Source organism: Nyctereutes procyonoides, unplaced genomic scaffold (genome assembly GCF_905146905.1).
Source record: "Nyctereutes procyonoides isolate TBG_1078 unplaced genomic scaffold, NYPRO_anot_genome, whole genome shotgun sequence".
Lineage (NCBI taxonomy): Eukaryota > Metazoa > Chordata > Mammalia > Carnivora > Canidae > Nyctereutes > Nyctereutes procyonoides.
This window is the reverse complement of record NW_026575049.1, coordinates 26,423,466-26,443,673: the sequence shown is the minus strand read 5'-3', so window position 1 is coordinate 26,443,673 and position 20,208 is coordinate 26,423,466. Positions and strand designations below refer to the sequence as shown.

The following is a 20,208-nucleotide window of genomic DNA, read 5'->3' as shown; positions in this document are numbered from 1 at the left end:
GCACTGCTGCTAATAGCTGTGGGATTTAGGGCAAATCACTAGACTTTTCCAGGCCTCCATTTCCTCATTTGTAAAATGGAGAGAATAATACCTACTGTGTCCGGTTATTTTGAGAATTAAATGAGACTGTGCACACATAGCACTTGGAATGGTGCTTAGTAAGTGGTATGTTAGCTCTGTTCACTCCTGATAGCAGTGTTATCAAGAAGTCCCACTATAACCCAATGAGTATATTTAATTCAGCAACTTTTCCAGAGGGCCTTCTATGGCCCTGGCATTCTGGCAGGCTCTGGGATATAGATGAATGGATATGGTCCTTCAAGGGACTCAGTCAAATATGGAGATCAACAGAAGTAATGCCAGTGGGAGCAGCTCTGTACTAGAGGGTCATATCAAGAGCTTGGGGACAGGGATGGGGACAGGATTCTGTGTGAAGTAGGGTGGTGGTGGGGAATCAAAGGTCATAGGTGGCTGTGGAAAAGGGGGTGCTTAAGGACTACCTCAAATGAGAAAAGTATGCTGGGCAAATGGGCAAGAATAAGTAGATATGGTGGTAGAAACGGCATTTGGTGGTCGAAACATGAGTCTGCCTTGGCTAGAATGACACACCTATAAGCCAGGGGGCCAGTGTTGAACCTAGGCCATGTCTGCAAAGACACCAACTCTCCTATTGAAGAGACAGTGACATCTGAGAGGAGGGGGACTGTCACAGCTGCAGAAAGCAGGGCCAGGGCATGAAAGAGGGATTGTGGCAGTAGCAGTGTGGAGAAGTTAGGGAGAGTTGGGGAGAGGCAGCGGATCTGGCCAGGTGACATGGAGCCCTGGAGGCGGTGGGGTGGCTGCCCAGAAGTGCGATGTGCAGGGCAGCAGGGCTTGGAGACCTGTTGGCTGAGGCTGGAGGAGGAGAAAGGGAAATGAAGACTGAGGGGGAAGGCTTGCCAGCTGGGTGAGGGTGCTGTTTTCTTAATCGAGAGGGAGAGTGGGTGGGGGGGTGCAGGGAGCCTTATGTAACGGCTTTTGGTTCTCTTCAGCCAGTTAGGTTGACTGGCCGGCTGGCCTTCAGCAGTGGCAAGCCCGAGGAGGGGTGATGCCCATGGGAGCCTGCCTGCACAGGACAGGGTAGTGTTTCTGAAAGGGAACTAGTGAGTTACTGAGTCTTTGTGTTCTTAATCTAGTTTGACTGGGAATGGGGATACAAATCTCCATCATCACCTCCTGAAAACACCAAAAATAACCCCATGGTGTTAATAGCTCATTTGTGCAACAGATATGTACTATGTGTCAAACATTGCTGACCCTGGGGACATCACAGTGAGTGTGCCAAAATGCCTCCAAGAAGTTTCTGGTCTCCTAGTTAATAGGAGACACGAGCAGGCGGGGTTGCAAGCTACTTGGGACTCCTTTAAACTACTCCCCAGCATCATAAGTTCTAGGTTCCAGTCTTGGCTGCATAGCTTGCTTACCTGATAACCTTGGGCCAGTTACTTAACCTCTGCCTCAGTTTCGTCATGCATTAAGTTGGAGGTAACACTATGACGGACTTCATGGTGGTGGTGGTGTGAGGATATGTGTAAAATGCCCAGCACATAGTACAAACTCAGTGCATGGTAGCTAGTCTCATGTGTACTCAAGCCAGGCAAGTTTAAGTCCTACGACTTTTTCAAGTAAAGTAAGTTGGAACTTGTATAGTTCTGTACTGTCATCCAAGGAAGCTGCTGGGCCCCCCTTACTCCTCATCCCCGCTACATTGGGGTAATGAGTATTTCTAGTCCCGTTTGTGTATCTGAGTAGACAGGTTAGAAACTTGCCTGAGAATCTCCATCTCCCGCCTCTTTCTCCTCCTCCTTTGTCATCTTTTTAAAAAATATTTTAACCATATTTTAGTGTACAGTTCAATCGTGTTAAGACTATTCACATTGTTCTGTCACAGAGCTCCAGAACTTTTTCATCTTGTGATACTGAAACTCTATACCCACTCAACAATAGTGCTCCTTCTTGACTGCACTGAGGAGCCAGCCCCCACCCCCACACACACACACTGGGTGGATTTCTGTCTCCCAGTAGGCAAGTAGCTCAGCTGAACCTGAGTGGATAATGTACAGTGGATAAGCAGTTTCAACTGGAATAAGGTAGTTTTATTTTATTTTATTTTATTTATTTTATTTTATTATTTTATTTTTTTAAAGATTTTATTTACTTATTCATGAGAGACACAGAGAGGCAGAGACAGAAGAAGCAAGCTCCGTGCAAGGAGCCCAATATGGGATTTGATCCCGGTACTCCGGGATCACGCCCTGAGCCGAAGGCAGACGCTCAACCACTGAGCCACTGAGACGTCCCGAACAAGGTTCTTGTTCTTGTTCTTTTAGAACAAGAACTTTTATCTCTCCCCTTTGAATCATGGAAGCAGTCTCCTCTCCCAGGTCACCTAGTTTTGACATAGGCTGGTCCTTGGATGGAGGGGAACACATTGCACTAGAGTAGGAAAAGCCTTCTCTCAGGTCTGCCCAACTTAATAGTTTTGGTCCCAAGCCCAGAATACAATCAATGTGCCTTTTAGAGGTCATTCTTAGCTCTGTCTCAGAAGGAAGAATGTAACTCAAAAGACAGTCTGGATTGCTGACTGCCTTCTGGAAGCTGACCTTTTGTTCTGTGGATGGAAATCGTAAAAAACTTAATGGTAGCCAGTATTTTTGGAGTACTTTTACAGTTTATAAAGTGTTCACATATAGTGTTCTTTTTAAAATATTTTATTTATTTAAGAGAGACAGGAAGAGAGAGCACAAGCCGAGGGAGGGGTAGAGGGATAGAGAAGAGCAGACTCCCTGCTGAGTAGGGATCCCGACTTGGGACTTGATCCCAGGACCTTGGGATCATGACCTGAGCTGAGGGCAGATGCTAACCAACTGAGCCATCCAGACACCCTACATATAGTATTTTTGTAGATGTTTTTTCTTCGTTACAATCTCCTGATTCAGGCCATGCAATTATCCCCTTTTCATAGCTGGGTGATGAAGTAACTTATGGACATCATCCAGCTAATAAGTCAGGCTCAAGGGCAAGTACTCATCCTCAGGATTTCTGGCTTGAAAACTTAGGGTCTTTTCTCTTATGCTGCACCACTGCCTTGTTCTTACCAGTCATCAGAGGGGCCCAGGACTAAACAGCTCAGGGAGGCTTCTTCTGGCTTTTGCTTGGGGGAAGGATGTTTCCTGGTCCTGCTGCATCACATTCAAGGAGGTGCCTGCATCCAGTGGTTCTCTCTCTCATAAGTACATCAGTAAAATTTCTTTGGTTGTTTAAAAAACACACACACACACACACACACAAACAGTGGTTATTGTTATGTGTGGGGAGCTTTGTAAAGTTCTCCTTTGTCTTGATTGGATTGCTCTGCCTTGGCTCAGTTGGATCTGCTCCATCTCTGTCTCAGTGGCCGCTGCAGGGAGGATGAGTAGGGTTCTCGTCTGACTCCACCTGTAATATAGCTTAACTCTTCTCCTTAGCCTTGCTTGCTCTTTGCATATTATGAAGTGGAATGTTGGCCATGTAGACTCTCATTATGTCCCTAAACCTGAAGCTTCTACTGACTGTGGGAGGTAGAGAAAAGTGCCACCATGGTTGTTGTGAACTAGAGTTAGGGAAGAATATTTTAGGACTTAACCGTGACTCTTCCTTAATAACTCAACTGCTGGCATAAGTAGAGTCAGAAATCTTTCTTTCTTTCTTGGGGAGGGGGAGGATAGAGGCAAGGGGCAGGATAGGTAAAGCCAGTTGCAATGCTATTAGAAGGAAGGTTACTTATGCTGAAAAAGGCATCCAGGTATCCTATCTGTCTCTTCTCCTGTTCTGTGTGTGTGTTGGGACCCTGAAAGGCTTGCAGTTGGTTTTCCCTGTGTAATTCCGTGAACTGGACATGGGAGGTAGGGAAGAGTATAGTGGTGGTAAGAGCAGTACTCAGATCTGAACCATTTTATCTACGTGGGGCCTAGGGTTCTAACTTCCTGGAAAACGGGCTTATTTGGGGACTTGGGGAACTTAAGTTGGAATGACTCTATTGTTGCCAGGAAGCAAGTATGTGCTCACTTTAACTTGAACACCATATGAGAGGCCAGCCTCTTTGCTATTAAGCCCATGAGCTCCTTCTTAGGTAACCACATTTTTAGTTCATCTTCCAAGTGCATTTGGGCAGATGCTTTTTTTTGTTTTTTATTTCCTCCATTAACACCCAAGTCCACAGTGTCCTTGGTGTATAGTATATTCTCAGTGTCATAGTACCAGCCTCACCTGAGCATCCTGTAGCCCCCTGAACACTTTTTCCAAGAAGGAAAGCATTTGTCAAGTGGGAGTGTCCACAGAGAGTTATTTTCCCCTTTGGACCTTTCTCATATATGGACCTGATATCTCTGCACAGCAGCGAGGTTCCCCCATTAGCCTGTGAACTCTTTGCTGCTCATGTGGTGCCATGTGGTACTGTAAGTAAGGGGCACAGGGGATGTAAGCTCATTCAGCGAAAACCCTCCCTCGGGCAGGCCACAGGAGCCGCGAGAGGGGGATGTCTGACAGGTGTGCCAGCCTAGAGCCCAGACCATAGCTTCTCTTCTCCCACGTGGGCTACCTCTGTGAGTTTCAGAACATAGAAGGGTGGCAACACCCTTCGGACAGTGCCCAGCCCAGAGCAGTCACTTGGTTGCTCAGTGAATGCCAGTCAGTGTCCCTTTACATCCTTTATTTATTCCCATTGATCCCGACTACAGTTTGGTCCATGTTATTTTGTAGGGTGTCCCGTCCCTATCCTCCCCCGCCCCCACAGAAAGTAGAATAGTTTGCTGTGGGTAAGGGTAGACATGATGCAGTAGGAAAAGCGTCATCATCTAGGACCCGAGAGTCCTGAGTTCTGGAAATGGCTCTGCCATTCCTTGTCTCTGGGACCTCTGACAAGTCACCTCTCTGTGTGTGAAGTGATGGCATGGGACTGGATAAGCATGTTCTTTTCTAATCTATTAGGTTAGACCTTCTCAGGTCTCATCTTACAGGAAGTGGTAGCCAAAGGATCAAAAGTCAGTCTATATTCTACTGATGGAAAGGAATAAGGAGAGGATTGCATTGCATGGTTGGGTACTTCACGCTAATATAAGAAAGGATTGATGGTGGGCAGCCCCGGTGGCTCAGCGGTTTAGCGCCGCCTTTGGTCCAGGTCCTGATCCTGGGACCGGGGATCGAGTCCCACGTCGGGCTCCCTACATGGAGCCTGCTTCTCCCTCTGCCTGTGTCTCTGCCTCTCTCTGTGTGTCTCTCATGAATAAATAAAATCTTAAAAAAAAGAAAGGATTGATGGTGAGCTAAGGGTTTCTATTTCTGTAATCTCAGTATATTGGTGGAGAGGTTTTTTTCACAATTAGTGTGATCCCTTCTTCCCCCTTGCATGCAGATAAATCATGGGACGTGGTATCTCTCTCTTAACCTTAGAACTTGCAGTGCTAGAGGCAGGAGAATTTGGATTGCTGGAATTCACAGAACACCCTGTACTTGTTGGGGGCTGGCCTGAGGGGGGGAGTGGGGGGAGGGATGGCTCTTGAGCTCCCAGGTGGTGATGGCTGTGTTCTGCCTTTGTCCTTAGGTGAGCGATGGCAGGCTCTGGTGAGCGCAAAGGCAAGAAGGATGACAATGGCATTGGCACAGCCATTGATTTTGTGCTCTCCAATGCCCGACTGGTGCTGGGGGTGGGTGGAGCAGCCATGTTGGGCATCGCTACACTGGCAGTTAAGCGGGTAAGTGTATGTGCAGCTGGGGCCAGGGGTGGGAGAGGTGGTGAGGCTGTCTCTGCAAAGTGGAGCTGACCTGGAACAAGACTCCCAGTACTGCTAATGGGAGTATAAGCTGGTAATGTGGCATCATAAGATGAGCCTTTAGGAGAATTCACTAAGTTCACTTCTAGGACTTTGCTCTCAAGAAATCATTGGAGATACAAATAAATAAATCTATGCCAGCGAGTTAAAAAAAAAAAAAGGCAAATAACCAAAATATTTTTCCTTAATTACCTTATTTAAAATAGCAACAGTCCCACCACATATATATTTCCTACTTCCCTTTCCTACTTTATTTTTCCTAATACTTATTCTTTCTGCATACTTCACATTTAACTTGTTTATTATGTATTACCTATATCCTTCCACTGGACTGGAAACTCCATGAGGGCAAGGGTTAGGTCTCTTTGGTTTATTTTTTCTGTGTGCCTAGAACTGTGCCTGGCACACAGTAGCCATTCGGTATCTGTTAAGTAAGTGAATCCGTGTTCAATGTTAACGGTACATTAACATTCATAAGGTATAATGTTATATAGTCAGAAAAGGTGCCATAATGTTGAATACCGGTTCGTTTTTAGTGGCATGGGGAAATGATAAAAGTGATCAGTGAAAAAAATTCAGTTCCAAAAATATATATGGAGTTGGATCCTAATTATATAAATACATATTTCTGGAAAGAACTGGACCAAAATATAGTTATATCTGTGTTGTGACATTATGGTAAAATTGGTTTGTTACTTGTATCATTTAGTATTTCCTGAGATTTTCCACATGCAGCAAAGTATTCCATAATCTAGAATAAAACAAAGTTATTGAAAAATAGTGGTTGAACTCCCGAGGGCAGAGCTGCTGGGAAGAAGGGAAACGGGAAGGAAACTACCTATGCCGGTCCTCTGCTATTTCAGATGTACGATAGGGCAATCAGTGCCCCTACCAGCCCCACCCGCCTGAGCCATTCAGGGAAAAGGAGCTGGGAAGAACCGAACTGGATGGGCTCTCCCCGGTTGATGAATAAAGACATGAAGACAGGCCTCAGCCGGTCCCTACAGACACTTCCCACAGACTCCTCAGCCTTTGACGCAGGTGAGGGAAAGGTTGTTCCCCCTCTAGGACTTCTCTGGGCTCTCAGTACCATGCCTGCATTCAGCAAACATTTCTTGAGCACGTGTGTGCCAGGCACTGTGCTAGCACTTGCCTGTTGTGCCAGGCCCTTCTCCTTCCTGGGGCCGAGGCAGCTGTGGACTAAGCAAGCATGGGAAGAGCTCACATGCCTCTCTCTCTTGCCTTGGCAGATACATTCTGCCCGCCCCGGCCCAAGCCATTGGCCAGGAAGGGCCAGGTAGACTTGAAGAAGTCACGACTCCGCATGTCCCTGCAGGAGAAACTTCTTACTTACTACCGGAACCGGGCGGCCATCCCTGCTGGCGAGCAGGCTCGGGCCAAGCAAGCTGCCGTGGACATATGTGCCGAGCTCCGGAGCTTCCTGCGGGCCAAATTGCCTGACATGCCACTTCGGGACATGTACCTGAGTGGCAGCCTCTATGATGACCTGCAGGTAACAAGGTGGTTCTCACGAAGGGTAGGGTTGGGTGCCGACCAAGATACTTCTCAAGAGTGCTTTTGGTACAGAAGATCGGTGTCCCAGACTTGCTGGAAAGACTGAGGTCTTACTGCTTCTGAATTTTGCCCACTCTGATAGCACTTGTTGGGTTGTCTTTAACCCATTCTTGTTCTGACAGTCGTGGGTTTAAATCTTCACTCTATTTGAATTGATAATGGTGACCTGAATGAATTTGTAGTTTCCTTTATTATTGGGGGAAAACAAGCTGGTGGGACCTGTATTTGGGGATGCTTGTGTCTTGAGCAGTTTAAGTCCCTCAAAAGCTTTTTTAAAAATCCTGCCCCAACAGGTGGTGACGGCTGACCACATCCAACTCATCGTGCCCCTTGTGCTGGAGCAGAACTTGTGGTCATGTATCCCCGGTGAGGACACCATCATGAATGTCCCTGGCTTCTACCTGGTTCGTCGTGAGAACCCAGAGTATTTTCCTCGTGGTAGCAGTTACTGGGACCGCTGTGTAGTAGGGGGCTACCTCTCCCCAAAGACAGTGGCAGACACATTTGAGAAGGTAGTGGCTGGCTCCATCAATTGGCCAGCCATAGGGTCCCTCTTGGACTATGTGATCCGACCAGCACCACCCCCAGAAGCCCTGACTTTGGAAGTGCAGTATGAGCGTGACAGGCATCTTATCATTGACTTCCTGCCATCAGTGACCCTTGGCGACACCGTCTTGGTAGCCAGACCACACCGGCTGGCACAGTATGACAACCTATGGCGGCTGAGCCTGCGTCCCGCAGAGACGGCACGCCTGCGGGCTTTGGACCAGGCCGACTCGGGCTGCCGATCGCTGTGCCTCAAGATCCTCAAGGCCATATGCAAGTCCACGCCGGCTCTGGGCCACCTCACTGCCAGCCAGCTCACCAACGTCATCCTCCACTTGGCCCAGGAGGAGGCTGACTGGTCTCCAGACATGTTGGCCGACCGATTCCTACAGGCCCTGAGGGGACTCATCAGCTATTTGGAGGCTGGAGTCCTGCCCAGTGCCCTAAACCCCAAGGTGAACTTATTTGCAGAGCTCACTCCTGAAGAAATAGATGAATTGGGATATACTCTCTATTGCTCATTGTCAGAGCCAGAGGTGCTGCTGCAGACGTAGGGCAGGTGGAGGCCTAAGTGGGTGTCAGGTGTCAGACCCTGGCTTCTCCGTTAGAATCACTTGGCTGCATAGTTGGTGCCTCACAGGGTCCCTAGGTGCCTCCTATCTTGCTGGTCATCACCCTGTCACTTCATGCTGATCAGAATGCCATCTCTTTCATCTCCTGTTTTCTCACCATCCCTTTCTTTTTGTTACCAAACACTGTGCTCCTTCTCCTCCCCTCCCCCTTGCTCCAGGCTAATTTTTCTGGAATGAATTGAGAAGGCAGAGCACCGGTCTGAGCTGGTGTTTTGCATTTTGGTCCAACTTTTCTGTTCCTGTCTGCCCTGTCCTTTGGCCTGTTTCTTTATAGTGTCTTCCCCATCTTTTCCTCTTGGTTTCGCCTTCTGTTGTGCTCTTTCCCCTGGAGCATATCTGCCTCGTCAAGGTGTTGCCTTTTCATTGATCGGCACCGAAGAGTTACGGTTGCCTGTTTCCGAGCTGAGCTCCGCAGTGAGCACTCAGACAGTATTTAGAGTTTCTGGGGGTAGAGGTGGCTGAAGAGCTGCCCTTTGACCCAGGTTCCCGGAGAAGCAGCCCATCTCCCCCGCCTCCCAACCAGCTCATATTCCTAAGTGCTGAGAAGCCCTCACGGGAACACTGTTATTGACCCACACAGGAGTGAGGCTCAATATAAACTGGATGCAAAGTTGCTTGGAGATTGTGTTTTTTAGTGGCCATCAGTGAGAGTGCAGTGGGAGAGTCGGCAGCAGGGAAGAGGGCCTAAGGAAGGGTGTGTTTGCCTCACTCTTGGCTGGCCCAGATCAGCACTGCCTTGTGGAGGAAGACGAGGGAGGGGTCTGTTGGGATGGCACCTCTGCCCAAATGCTGTTTGTCAACCCCTTCCTTGCCTTATGCCAATTAGGATGAGACCCTCAGGGACACAGCCTCTGTGGTAGAGGCTGAAGGGAGGGTGACAGGTGGCAAACGGCTGAAAAACCCAGTCACCTGTTGAGGCTTGGCGACCATGTTTCTTCCCCACAAGGCCCTGCCTTCCCAGGCCCCCAGCCTATTCATTCCCTAGTGTTTGCCACAGGAACATGAGGAGGGTGTGCTCCACTCTCCAGGCACCGCCGGAGGCCAGAGGGCAAGCAGACATGGGCTGACCTCTTCCCCGTCCTGTCTCACCCCACACCTGGGGAGACTGGTGCTACCCAGGAAGAGGGCACATGGGTAAAACACGGAGGAGGGGAGGCGGCTTCCTGCGCTCCCTCTGCTTTCCTGCTGCTAAGTCAAAAGTTTCCTGAGGGTGAGGAGGAGCGTTTCATACACCACCTTGTTCTGTGCTTTTTTTTTTTTTCCTGTTCGTGGCAAGAAGCCAATAATAATTGTTTTTGATCTGCCCATCCAGTATTTTGTTCTCCCATCAAGTTTTATTATTTTTTCTCTTTGTACTACCTCTCCATCAGCGAGATTCTGGTGAAGCTCTCCGCAGCTGTCTCATTCCTCCCCAGTGACAGCAGCAGGAAATGATTCTTTAAATAGCATTGAAACCTCAGCTACCCTTTGAATTTAGGGTAGAGATTCCTGTTCCCTTTTTGTCATGGATGAGGAGGTTGCAAACTAGGGTTAACCTTGGCTGTATTTGGAAAATTTTCCTCCTTCTTGCAAGGTTCCTAAAGTGGTTCATTTGTCATTTGTATGAAACTATTGAGAGAATGAAAAACCTAAAGCCTGGAACTCTTCTCCATCCTTGGCTGTTCATCAGAATCAGTTTAAAGAAAATCTCTGTGCCTGAGTGCTACATGAAGTGACTGGCATCATGGTACAGGGCTGAACCTGGCATCCATCGGAGGGAAGGGAGAAGGGAGGTTGCAAAAGCATGGGTTAGTCTTGAGAGAAAGGATCTCATTTTCCTAATGTATTACAGAACCTAGTTTTCCCAAGCTGCCATCTTTGACCAAATTCCATATAAAACATTGGAAGGAGAGCTGAAAGAACGGTTTTAAAGACTTAAGTCTCCAATTATCAAAGCCAGGTGTAATTGTGATTTGAAATTATCTCCTTTCTTAAAGAGTATCTTCCTAAGGTCATCTCTGTCTCTTAACTAGGTTTCACAAAACCAAAAACCGTAACTTTCCCATTTCACAAGCCAGAACCACCTGGAAGTCCTCAAAACTAGGAGCAGTGGGAGTTCTTGGCTCTGGTCCTGGCAGGTTTGCTGACTGAGACTGGACAAGCCTTGTAAAACATGGAAGATAGTCCAGTGCTTTGATATTCTTGGATGGAAGAGGGTAACATTTTGCCTAACCTCTACCCTCCCTCCATGCCCACCCCCCACCCAATTTTTTTAATCTTCAGGGAAGGATGTTGTGCCTTTCCCTGCAGTTCTGCCTTTCTAGTCAGTAACTCCCACCTTTGCCTGAAGTAATGGCATCTGCTCCTACTTTTCCATCTTGACATTTTCTTCACCATCTAGGTTAGCATACCGTGAGTTAGCCGAATGCTTAAAAAATACATTCATTGTCTTGAAAGCCTAATCAATTCCAAAGTGTATTTTGTTTTTTTCCCTGTTGCCCCTTCCTTAAAAATGAGTTCAGGATAACAGTATTTTATATGCTTGGTTGTGACTTTTTCCCCCCTCAAATAAATAATCAAAAACTAATGTTTGGAAAAGCTGTGTTGAGGCCTGTAGTCTTTCCACTTGGGTCTCAGCCCCTGGTGGTCTCCCTATTCATACTCCAGATTAGCTGATTTTGTTCCCTTGTACTCCATTCAAGTTGAGATTTTTTAAAAAATAGATTTAAGAGAGCACAGCAGGGGGAAGAGCAGAAGCAGAAGGGAGGGTGGTCAAGCAGATTCCCTGCTGAGCAGGGAGCCTGACACAGGGCTCAGTCCCAGGACCCTAAGATCATGACCAAAAGTTGGTGTGTGGTGTTTTTTGTTTTGTTTTGTTTTTAAAGTAGGCTCCACACTCAGCATGGAGCTCAACACAAGGCTTGAACTCAGGACCCTGAGATCAAGAGCCAGATGCTTAACTTACTGAGCCCCCCCCCCCCCCCAGGCACCCCTTGAAAACACATGGTTTTTGACAAGAAATCAGCTTCAGGATCACAAGGTCCTGGAGAGGCCCCAGGAGGGGCTCTGTAAGTAGAGAACCCTACATGTGTCTTAGTCCTCTGCCATGGCGTACCTTCCTTGATACTGTGACCCTGGCTGAAAACTTCTGCTCACAGGTTTGGTTAGCACAATGCCCTTCCTGCTAAAAGCTCAAGGCCAAAGAGAACCATAAGGACACTTAGTAGAGCTGTCAGCTGTGGCCCTTTCAAACACTGCTGATTCTTAAGTGGCCAAAACGCCAGATGTGGGTTCTGAGGCTGTGTCTAATGTGTTTACTTTGTCATTCGGATCACCCTGTAGTCTTTAAATTCTTGGTCTCTGAGACCAAGTCCACAACTTGCCTTCCAGTCACTTGTCTGCCCTTTAGTAGCAGTGGATACATTCAGCTGGTAGATCTGGAATCCATCACTGGTCTTTCTGTCCCACCTTGGCTAGGTCTACACAGAAGCAGCTTAGCCCTGAGACCCGGACAACTGCTATCTTTTTTCTCCTTGAGGGAGGAAATAAAGCTGGGGAACTTGAAGTCCTTCCACAGCATGGAAAGAAAAAATAAAAGTCTCCTTTCCAACAGCTTTGGCTTCTGTGTGTGGTATGAAACATTTTCCTTTGGGACTGGTACTGCTTTTCCATTTTCAGCCAGGCGAACCTTTGAAGTGCTTGATCTGGGTCTCCATGATGGCATGGATAGGATAAGCTACCACTGGAATCATTCATCTCTGACCTCTGCAGCGTCAAAACCGGGGCAGTGTTACTTTCTCAACCTTCTGCATGGTCATCTGTAAGGAGGCACTGGCAGGTCTCCTGCTACAGCAAGAGGAGAACATGCCCTATGGTCTTTAGTTACACCTTGGAAGACCTGTGTAATGGCTCAGGGATACTAACTGTCTTTGCACCGAAAGACTAGACAGCTTCTTTATATCTTGACATTTGCGATTCTCCAAGGCAGTAGAGGAACCATACTTGGCCCAGCATGTACCAGTCGTTGCTGGTTTCATCTCAGTAATAGGTGGCCCTTGAAGAAGCAGGATGATGTAAGAAAGATGTGGAGTGGGAAGGTCAGGATCAAAAGACCGGAGTTCTAATAATGATAGTAATAGGCAACCATTTATGAAGCACTTCCCAGCACTTCGCTTGGTGCTTTCTAAATATGATCTTCATTCTAAGGATGAGGAGACTCATAATTAGCCTCATTTTACAGATGAGGGAACTGGCTCAGCAAGGATAAATTGCTTAACCAAAATGTCTCAGCTACTAAATAGAAGAGCCAGGATCCTTTGGGGTTTGCTTCTAAAATCTGAGGCCTGCCCCATGCCTCCACTGGCAGCTGTGTGGCTTTGGGCCACCCACCTCCCATTAGTTCTCAGTTTGACCTTGTAAAGAAATCGTTGGGCTGGCTAGTGAGTGGTCTGTAGTTATCAAGGACAGTGTCCGCCCCCCCCCCCCGCCCCCCAATTTTTGACCTCACAGCCCTCCTACAGTTCTATGGCCCACTAAAACGGAGGCAGAAACTCCAAGGTTTCTGCCCTCCAGGGGCCTGAAGGAGACGGAGGATAGTGGAGACCTTTCCCGGCACTCTTCACAGCTCTCCGGTGGAGAGCAAGTTGCAGGCCTTGACCTGGACCGCCGCTTCCAAACACGAACCTGCAAACCTCCGTGAGTGGGCGTGGGTGCTCAAGATTCTCCCCCCACCAGGTTGCAGAATTGGGGGAGGGACAGATACCAGTTTAACAAAATCTCTTAGGGGAACTGCATCTGTATAAACCAGAAGTTCCCTGTGACAGACTGCATCCTTTTAACAGAAACGTTTTGGCAGGCCGGTATGCGAGAGTCACTAACTGGGCGACAGATTGTGCACCTTCCCGACCGGACTGGATGTTGATGGTGTGTGGGGAGCGTTTAGAACCCGACTGAGGGCCTCAGTCTCCCCTTTCAGCTACTTCGGTGCTTGCGTGTGATGAAAACGCACCCGAAATTCCACTTCCTTTTGCCTAGTTTCATCTCGGGCCTGAACTTGGGTCTCTAACTCGGAGCTGGACGGAGGGTGGCACGAAGGGACCACAGGGGCCAGGGCCTGATGTCGCCGTTTGGGACTCCTCGGGCTCCAGAAGCCCGGGGAAGGAGCCAGGGTCGTCTCGGACAGCCTCGCGTACGCCAGGCTCAAGAAGCCACTACAGAGCGGATTCACCCAGACGCGGCCACGGAGGACACAGCCCGGCGGCGGGAACCCAGCTGGCCGGAGGCTCCGCCCCTTCCCGCTCGGACCCGGCCTCCCGCTCGGAGCGGCCCGCCCATCCCGGGGTCTGAGCCAATAGGAAACCGAGATATATATGACTCACCATGTCTAACCAATCAGCTCGACGCTCGCTCTCCGCCAGCATCTCGCGCGATAACCAGGCGGCCTCTGACTTCACAATAAAAACCTTCCTTGAGGTGAAAGACTTCTCTCCCCGCCCCCCAGGCTGACGCCGGAAGCGAGGTGTGTCTGAGGAATCCCTCCGCGCTCCCCGGCGGCAGAGGGAGGAGTGGCTCTTTGATCTTAGTAGCCTTGTAAAGTAGCGCGCCTTTTTCCTCTCTCGAGACGTTGGAAATAACAACTCTTCTCTTCACAGCTACGCCGTGGACCTAGAAGTCGCTGGTCGGACACGATAGGGGCGTCGGATCGCGAAAACGGGTGGGTGGGAGGCGCGGGTCACGTGACCGCGGCGGAAGGATGTGCGGGGTGATGCGTCCTCATAGAGGCAAAGTCTATAAAGGACCCTCGATCGGCGCGGCGCGGCCATTTCCCTTCCTCCCGCCTGTAAATGTAGATCCCTGTGGCAAGCGCGCGCCTTCCCTCCTCCAATCCCGCAGGGTCCGCGGCCGCCATGGCGTATTAGAGGCAGCAGTGCCTGCGGCAGCATTGGCCTTTGCAGCGGCGGCAGCAGCACCAGGCTCTGCAGCGGCACCCCCCAGCGGCTTAAGCCATGGCGTAAGTACGGGGCCGCCCGCGCCGTGCTCCCCCGGGTCGGCGAGGGCAGTCGGCCCGCCTGGGCGCGGCCTGCGGCGGGGCGGGGCGGTGCCGCGCAGGGGGAAGCGGCTTTACGAGCGCCCGGGACGCGTGGCCCCTGTTTGGGTGTCCTCGAGACGCCGACGCTTCTGGGTCAGGAGAGTGCGGCCCGGCGGGGAGAAGCGAGCCCTCGGCGGCCCCGGCCCGCGGCCCCCGACGGCTTCCCGCCCGGCCCCCCGCGAAACGTGGCAGGGGCCAAGATGGCGGCGGGGCAGGGCGGCGGCGGCGGCGCAGCGTGAGTCACGGGCGGCCGTGGGCGGGGCCGGGCGGCCCGGGCCGTATTTGGACATGAGCCGGCCGCGCCTCCTCCGGCGGCGGGGGGAGGAGCGGCCCGGCCCCGAGGGCGTCCATCTTGGGCGGCCCGACTGGGCCGCGGGGAAGGTGGAAGCCATGGCCCCGGGGCCGTGTGTCCCCGAGCCTCTGCTCCCGAGTGGAGTTCCAGTCTGGCCGTCCTGCCCCCGGGAGGAAGGGATGAGCTTCCCGGACCGGCCGATGTCGAAGGGGTTTCGGTTTCTGGTTCCGTTTCAGGCTTTTCACGGCATCCAGCAGCAGCGTTGCTGTAACCGACAAAGACACCTTCGAATTAAGCACATTCCTCGATTCCAGTAAAGTCCCGCGACATGGCCGAGATGAGTTTCCTGAGCAGCGAGGTGTTGGTGGGGGACTTGATGTCCCCCTTCGACCAGTCGGGTTTGGGGGCTGAGGAAAGCCTAGGTCTCTTAGACGACTACCTGGAGGTGGCCAAGCACTTCAAACCTCATGGGTTCTCCAGCGACAAGGCTAAGGCGGGCTCCTCCGAATGGCTGGCTTTGGATGGGTTGGTCAGTGCCTCAGACAACGGCAAGGGTGAGTGGGGGTCGTTGGCCGCCGGGTCTGGTCTCCGGGCTGTTGCCGAAGTGTGCGTCTGACCTCACGGGTTCCGTCTTGACTCTTTTGCAGAGGATGCCTTCTCCGGGACAGATTGGATGGTGGAGAAAATGGATCTGAAGGAGTTTGATTTTGATACTCTGTTCAGTATAGATGACCTGGAAACCATGCCAGATGAGCTTTTGGCCACGTTGGATGACACGTGTGATCTCTTTGACCCCCTAGTCCAGGAGACTAATAAGGAGCCCCCTCAGATCGTGAACCCCATTGGCCATCTCCCAGAAAGTTTACCAAAAACAGACCAGATTGCCCCCTTTACCTTTCTGCAACCACTTCCACTCTCCCCAGGGGCCCTGTCCTCCACTCCAGATCATTCCTTTAGTTTAGAGCTAGGCAGTGAAGTGGATATCTCTGAAGGAGATAGAAAGTCAGATTCTACTGCTTACATTACCGTGATCCCTCAGTGCATAAAGGAGGAAGATGCTCCCTCAGATAATGACAGTGGCATCTGTATGAGTCCTGAGTCCTATCTTGGGTCCCCCCAGCATAGCCCCTCTACCTCCAGGGGCTCTCCAAATAGGAGCCTGCTGTCTCCAGGTTCCCTCTGTGGTTCTGCCCGCCCCAAACCCTATGACCCTCCTGGAGAGAAAACCGCAAAAGTAAAGGTTGAGAAACTAGATAAGAAACTGAAAAAAATGGAGCAGAACAAGACAGCAGCCACTAGGTACCGCCAGAAGAAGAGGGCAGAGCAGGAAGCTCTCACTGGTGAGTGTAAAGAACTGGAAAAGAAGAACGAGGCTCTGAAGGAGAGAGCAGATTCTTTAGCCAAGGAGATCCAGTATCTCAAAGATTTGATAGAGGAGGTCAGAAAGGCCAGGGATAAGAAAAGGGTCCCCTAGTTGGGGGTGTCAGGAATGTGTGCTTGTACATAGGCTTGCGCTGAAGCTGTGTTGTAATAAATTATTTTGTAGTGAAAGTACTTAACTCCTGTGTACCTGGTTTCTTGTCTCAATCTCTACCCTGGTGATGGTGACCAAGTCAAGTGGGTTTGGCTCAATCCTGTTGGGCTCAGGGCCTCCACAGGAGACCCTGGGGGTGAGGCTGTGGCCTCATAAGCTGTAACACTGACTAGTCTTGAGTACCCAGGTAAGGCCCCACCTGGGCATACAAGGTTAAATTCCACTTTGAACTTCAAGTTCTGTAAAGTCCATCCTGGAACTGCAAAGAAAAGGTCTTTGGGGTTTTTTTTTGGGATGGACACTTAAGGAGTTCTGAAGAGATGAGATGCAGAAGTTCTTTGCCAGTGCTGGGCTCAAAGGCTGGCAATCTGACCAGAGGAAGCCTTGCTGCAATTGGCGTGCAGGCCTAGCTCTCCAGGAAGAGCCAGTCTTGACATTCATCTGAATGGCGATGGGGACACCCAGTGTGGCACCAGGTAGTGTTGTGAGCATTTTATGTGCTTTCTCCTGGTCCCTGGGGTAACCCTGTGGGGCATTTACTCTGGGGGAAGTAGGTATGTGAAGGAACCTATGCCTCTTCACCCATTTGGCCCCTTGAAGAGCTTGGAAACAAGTGGCATGTGAGGGTCTGTCTGCAAGGTGGGCCTGTGTTTCCCTGACCTGCTTCCCAATGCCCAGCATAGTAACTGGGAGAGCCAGCCCCCTGTTGGGATGCAAGCAGCGGTGACCCTGATGGGAACATTGCTCTGGGGCGCTGGAGGGGGTGGGCATCTTCCCCTAAGATTGTAGGATTCCTCACAAGGCCAAGAGCCTCCCACATCTTACCAGGGTCTACCTACCAATCGGTATTAAAATATCACAAGATCCCCTGCTTTTAAGCTGAACCGTTAACCAGCCAAATATGGGGATTTACTGGTTAGAAAAACAGCATCCGGGCAGCCCGAGTGGCTCAGCAGTTTAGCACCTGCCCTTCAGCCAGGGAGTGATCCTGGAGATCTGGGATCAAGTCCCATGTCGGGCTCCCTGCATGGAACCTGCTTCTCCCTCTGCCTGTGTTTCTGCTTCTCTGTGTGTCTCTCATAAGTAAATAGAATCATTAAGAAAAAAAAAAAATCCACTCAGCTATACATGTTAATGTTAGGAAAACCAAGTTTATTCAAAACTAAAGGTTTAAGTAATCACAATGTGGGACTCAAAACTCGAGTCCAGCAGGTGACCCCCAAGTCCTTCTTTGTAAGAATCACCTCGTTATCCGAGGGAGCTAAGGCCTGGAGTGGTTGAGTGGCCCAGCTACCAGGTGGATTCAGACCCAGGCAGAAGGACTCCAGCGTGCATACTTCTAGTCTGTGTGGCCCCAGAATTCCTTATAGACAGGATTATAGGGGAGCCCAGGACACTCGTCTTAAAGCTTAGGTGGGGTACTAAGGTGGTTTGTTGCAGGTCAATACGAATGTGGAGGCTTTCTTAAAATCACATTAATTTTCCACAGAATCCTACCTGGTGGTTTGGTGAGGAGCTGGAGGAGAGTGGGGAGCCCGCGGCCACTGCCAAGGGCCCCCACATGCGTTGCCATCTGTGATTCTGCTCTGTGCCTCACCTCAGTGTTGTGACCTTACAGAGTTTTGGGTTTTTTGTTTTTGTTTTTGTTTTGTTTTTTATCCAAGATAGGAAATAAAAATCTACAACTACAAAAGCTGCTTCCTTGTCCACCCCCAATAGTTCATGCTTTGCACAATCATCCTGGGTCTGGGACATACGGGGTGAGGGCAGGAGGAGGACACGGAGACTTGAGAGGAAGTGAGACAGCCACCCTGACACATCCAGTGCCAGTGGGACCCTCTCCCCTCAGAGACGGTAGCCCACTCCTCCATTTGACAGAAACCTTTTCCTGGGATGCCCTGAGGGACAGTGCCTAAGGCCCGGCCACTGAGCTATGCCTTTTCCCAGGCCCCTGCAGCTAAGGATTCCCCAAACCCAAAGGCAGGGATGGGATGGGCAGCAAAGATACCTGTGGAGCCTGTAAGCTCAGACCACAGACCATGCTCAGCCCTTGCCCTCCTTCACCCTTCCTCGCTGTGCTCCGGCCACGCAGCCTTCCTGCAGTTCTCTGCTAAGCTCATTCCTGCCTCAGGACCTTTGGAGCGCTCTGTGCATCCAGTTAGATAAGTCCTCAAAGGTTAGATACTATCTTCCTTATCACCAGCACTTGGTTCCTCTTCCAAGAAAAAAACTTCTTGCTGCTCCCACCACTCCCATGCCTTCGTCCTTGAGCTGCTCCCTCTTGCTTCCTCTCTGGGCACCCAGCCTCTCACCTCTCCAGCCGTCCAGACCTTCCCACACGTTAGTGCTCAGCCCCAGTCCCATTTCCTCAATAAATTCCTTGTGCTATAGTTGCTGGCAACATTGGAAAATAAATAAAAGCCATGCCTTACGTCAGAAGAAGCTTGGCAAAAAAACATTGAAGCCGGTCAGGGACACTTATAAATGAGCTCTATTATCTCCTGTCCTCCAGTTAGTGCTGGGGTGTGGCAATTCTCAAAAGCCCTCTGCTCCTGAGACCAACAGCAGCGCCACCTAGGACACTGCTGAAAGCTAATTTCTCAGCTCCACCCACCCTCCCTGAGTTAGCAGTTTGGGGGATTAAACCCATCACTCTGCATTCCAATGAGCTTTAATGACTCGCCAGGACTCCTTTTCTTTTTTTTTTTTTTCTTTTAAGATTTTACAAAAAATTAAAAATTATTTATTCATTCATGAGAGACCAGGGAGAGAGAGAGGCAGAGACACAGGCAGAGGGAGAAGCAGGCTCCATGCAGGGAGCCTGATGTGGGATTCAGTCCTAGGCCTCCAGGATCATGTCCTGGGCTGGAGGCGGGACTAAACCGCTGAGCCACCCGGGCTTCCAAGTCTCCTTTCCTCTCTCATGCAGGTCTCCTACGTCCCCCCAAAGACCTTCCAAGATGACTCTTATGTCCCACCCCTCTGCTTTACCGTTTTATTTTTTACATACCCTATCTCTAGTTGAACCTATTTGCATGCGTGTTTATTTACTACTTCCCACTCCCCAGTGACAATGTGAGTAAGCTCTTTGATGGCAGAGATCTTGCTGTCTTGTTCGTTCCCATATGTCCAGGACCTACAAGAGTGCATGGCAAATAATAGTAATTACTGGGCAGTCCGAGTGGCTCAGCAGTTTAGCACCGCCTTCAGTCCACAGTGTGATCCTGGAGACCTGGGATCGAGTCCCACGTCAGGCTCCCTGCATGGAGCCTGCTTCTCCCTCTGCCTGTGTCTCTGCCTCTCTCTCTCTCTCTCTCTCTCTCTCTCTCTCTCTCTCTCTCTCTATGTCTGTCTCTATGAATAAATAAATAAATTTTAAACAACAACAACAAAAAATATATAATAGTAATTACTAAGAGCTACTTAGAGTTCAGAGGTAGGGCTCTGAGGGCTTTCAGGTTGTTGGCTCATAATCTGCATTAGGCGTGGTAAGGAGGACCTGATGATTGCAGCTCCTTTAATGACGCAAGTCTGTGGGTGGACGGTGGCCCAGTGCCGGGTGGTCTAGACAGCGACAGAGGCCTTGCTCAGCACATGGGCTCTCCGTGCTTGAGAGCCCCACACAGACAGAGGGGTGGGGAAGGGGGTGGGAGAGTGAGGCCAGCCCCACCGCTGTGGGCCCTGCTAGGCCTTGGTCTGCCCCAGAGCTGGGC

At 50.2% G+C, this 20,208-nt stretch overlaps 2 protein-coding genes across 2 annotated transcripts; both read left to right on the top strand.

Moving 5' to 3' along the window:
• The first annotated feature begins 5,627 nt into the window (after positions 1 to 5,627).
• MIEF1 (mitochondrial elongation factor 1) lies at positions 5,628 to 12,194 on the top strand. The gene is made up of 4 exons (XM_055328394.1): positions 5,628 to 5,771; positions 6,713 to 6,890; positions 7,100 to 7,362; positions 7,718 to 12,194. Exons 1-4 carry the CDS (start codon positions 5,628 to 5,630, stop codon positions 8,522 to 8,524), a joined length of 1,392 nt encoding a protein of 463 aa, XP_055184369.1. The 3' UTR covers positions 8,525 to 12,194.
• Positions 12,195 to 14,389: 2,195 nt separating this feature from the next.
• ATF4 (activating transcription factor 4) lies at positions 14,390 to 16,520 on the top strand. The gene is made up of 3 exons (XM_055328395.1): positions 14,390 to 14,591; positions 15,198 to 15,515; positions 15,609 to 16,520. Exons 2-3 carry the CDS (start codon positions 15,290 to 15,292, stop codon positions 16,433 to 16,435), a joined length of 1,053 nt encoding a protein of 350 aa, XP_055184370.1. The 5' UTR covers positions 14,390 to 14,591; positions 15,198 to 15,289; the 3' UTR covers positions 16,436 to 16,520.
• Positions 16,521 to 20,208: the final 3,688 nt, after the last annotated feature.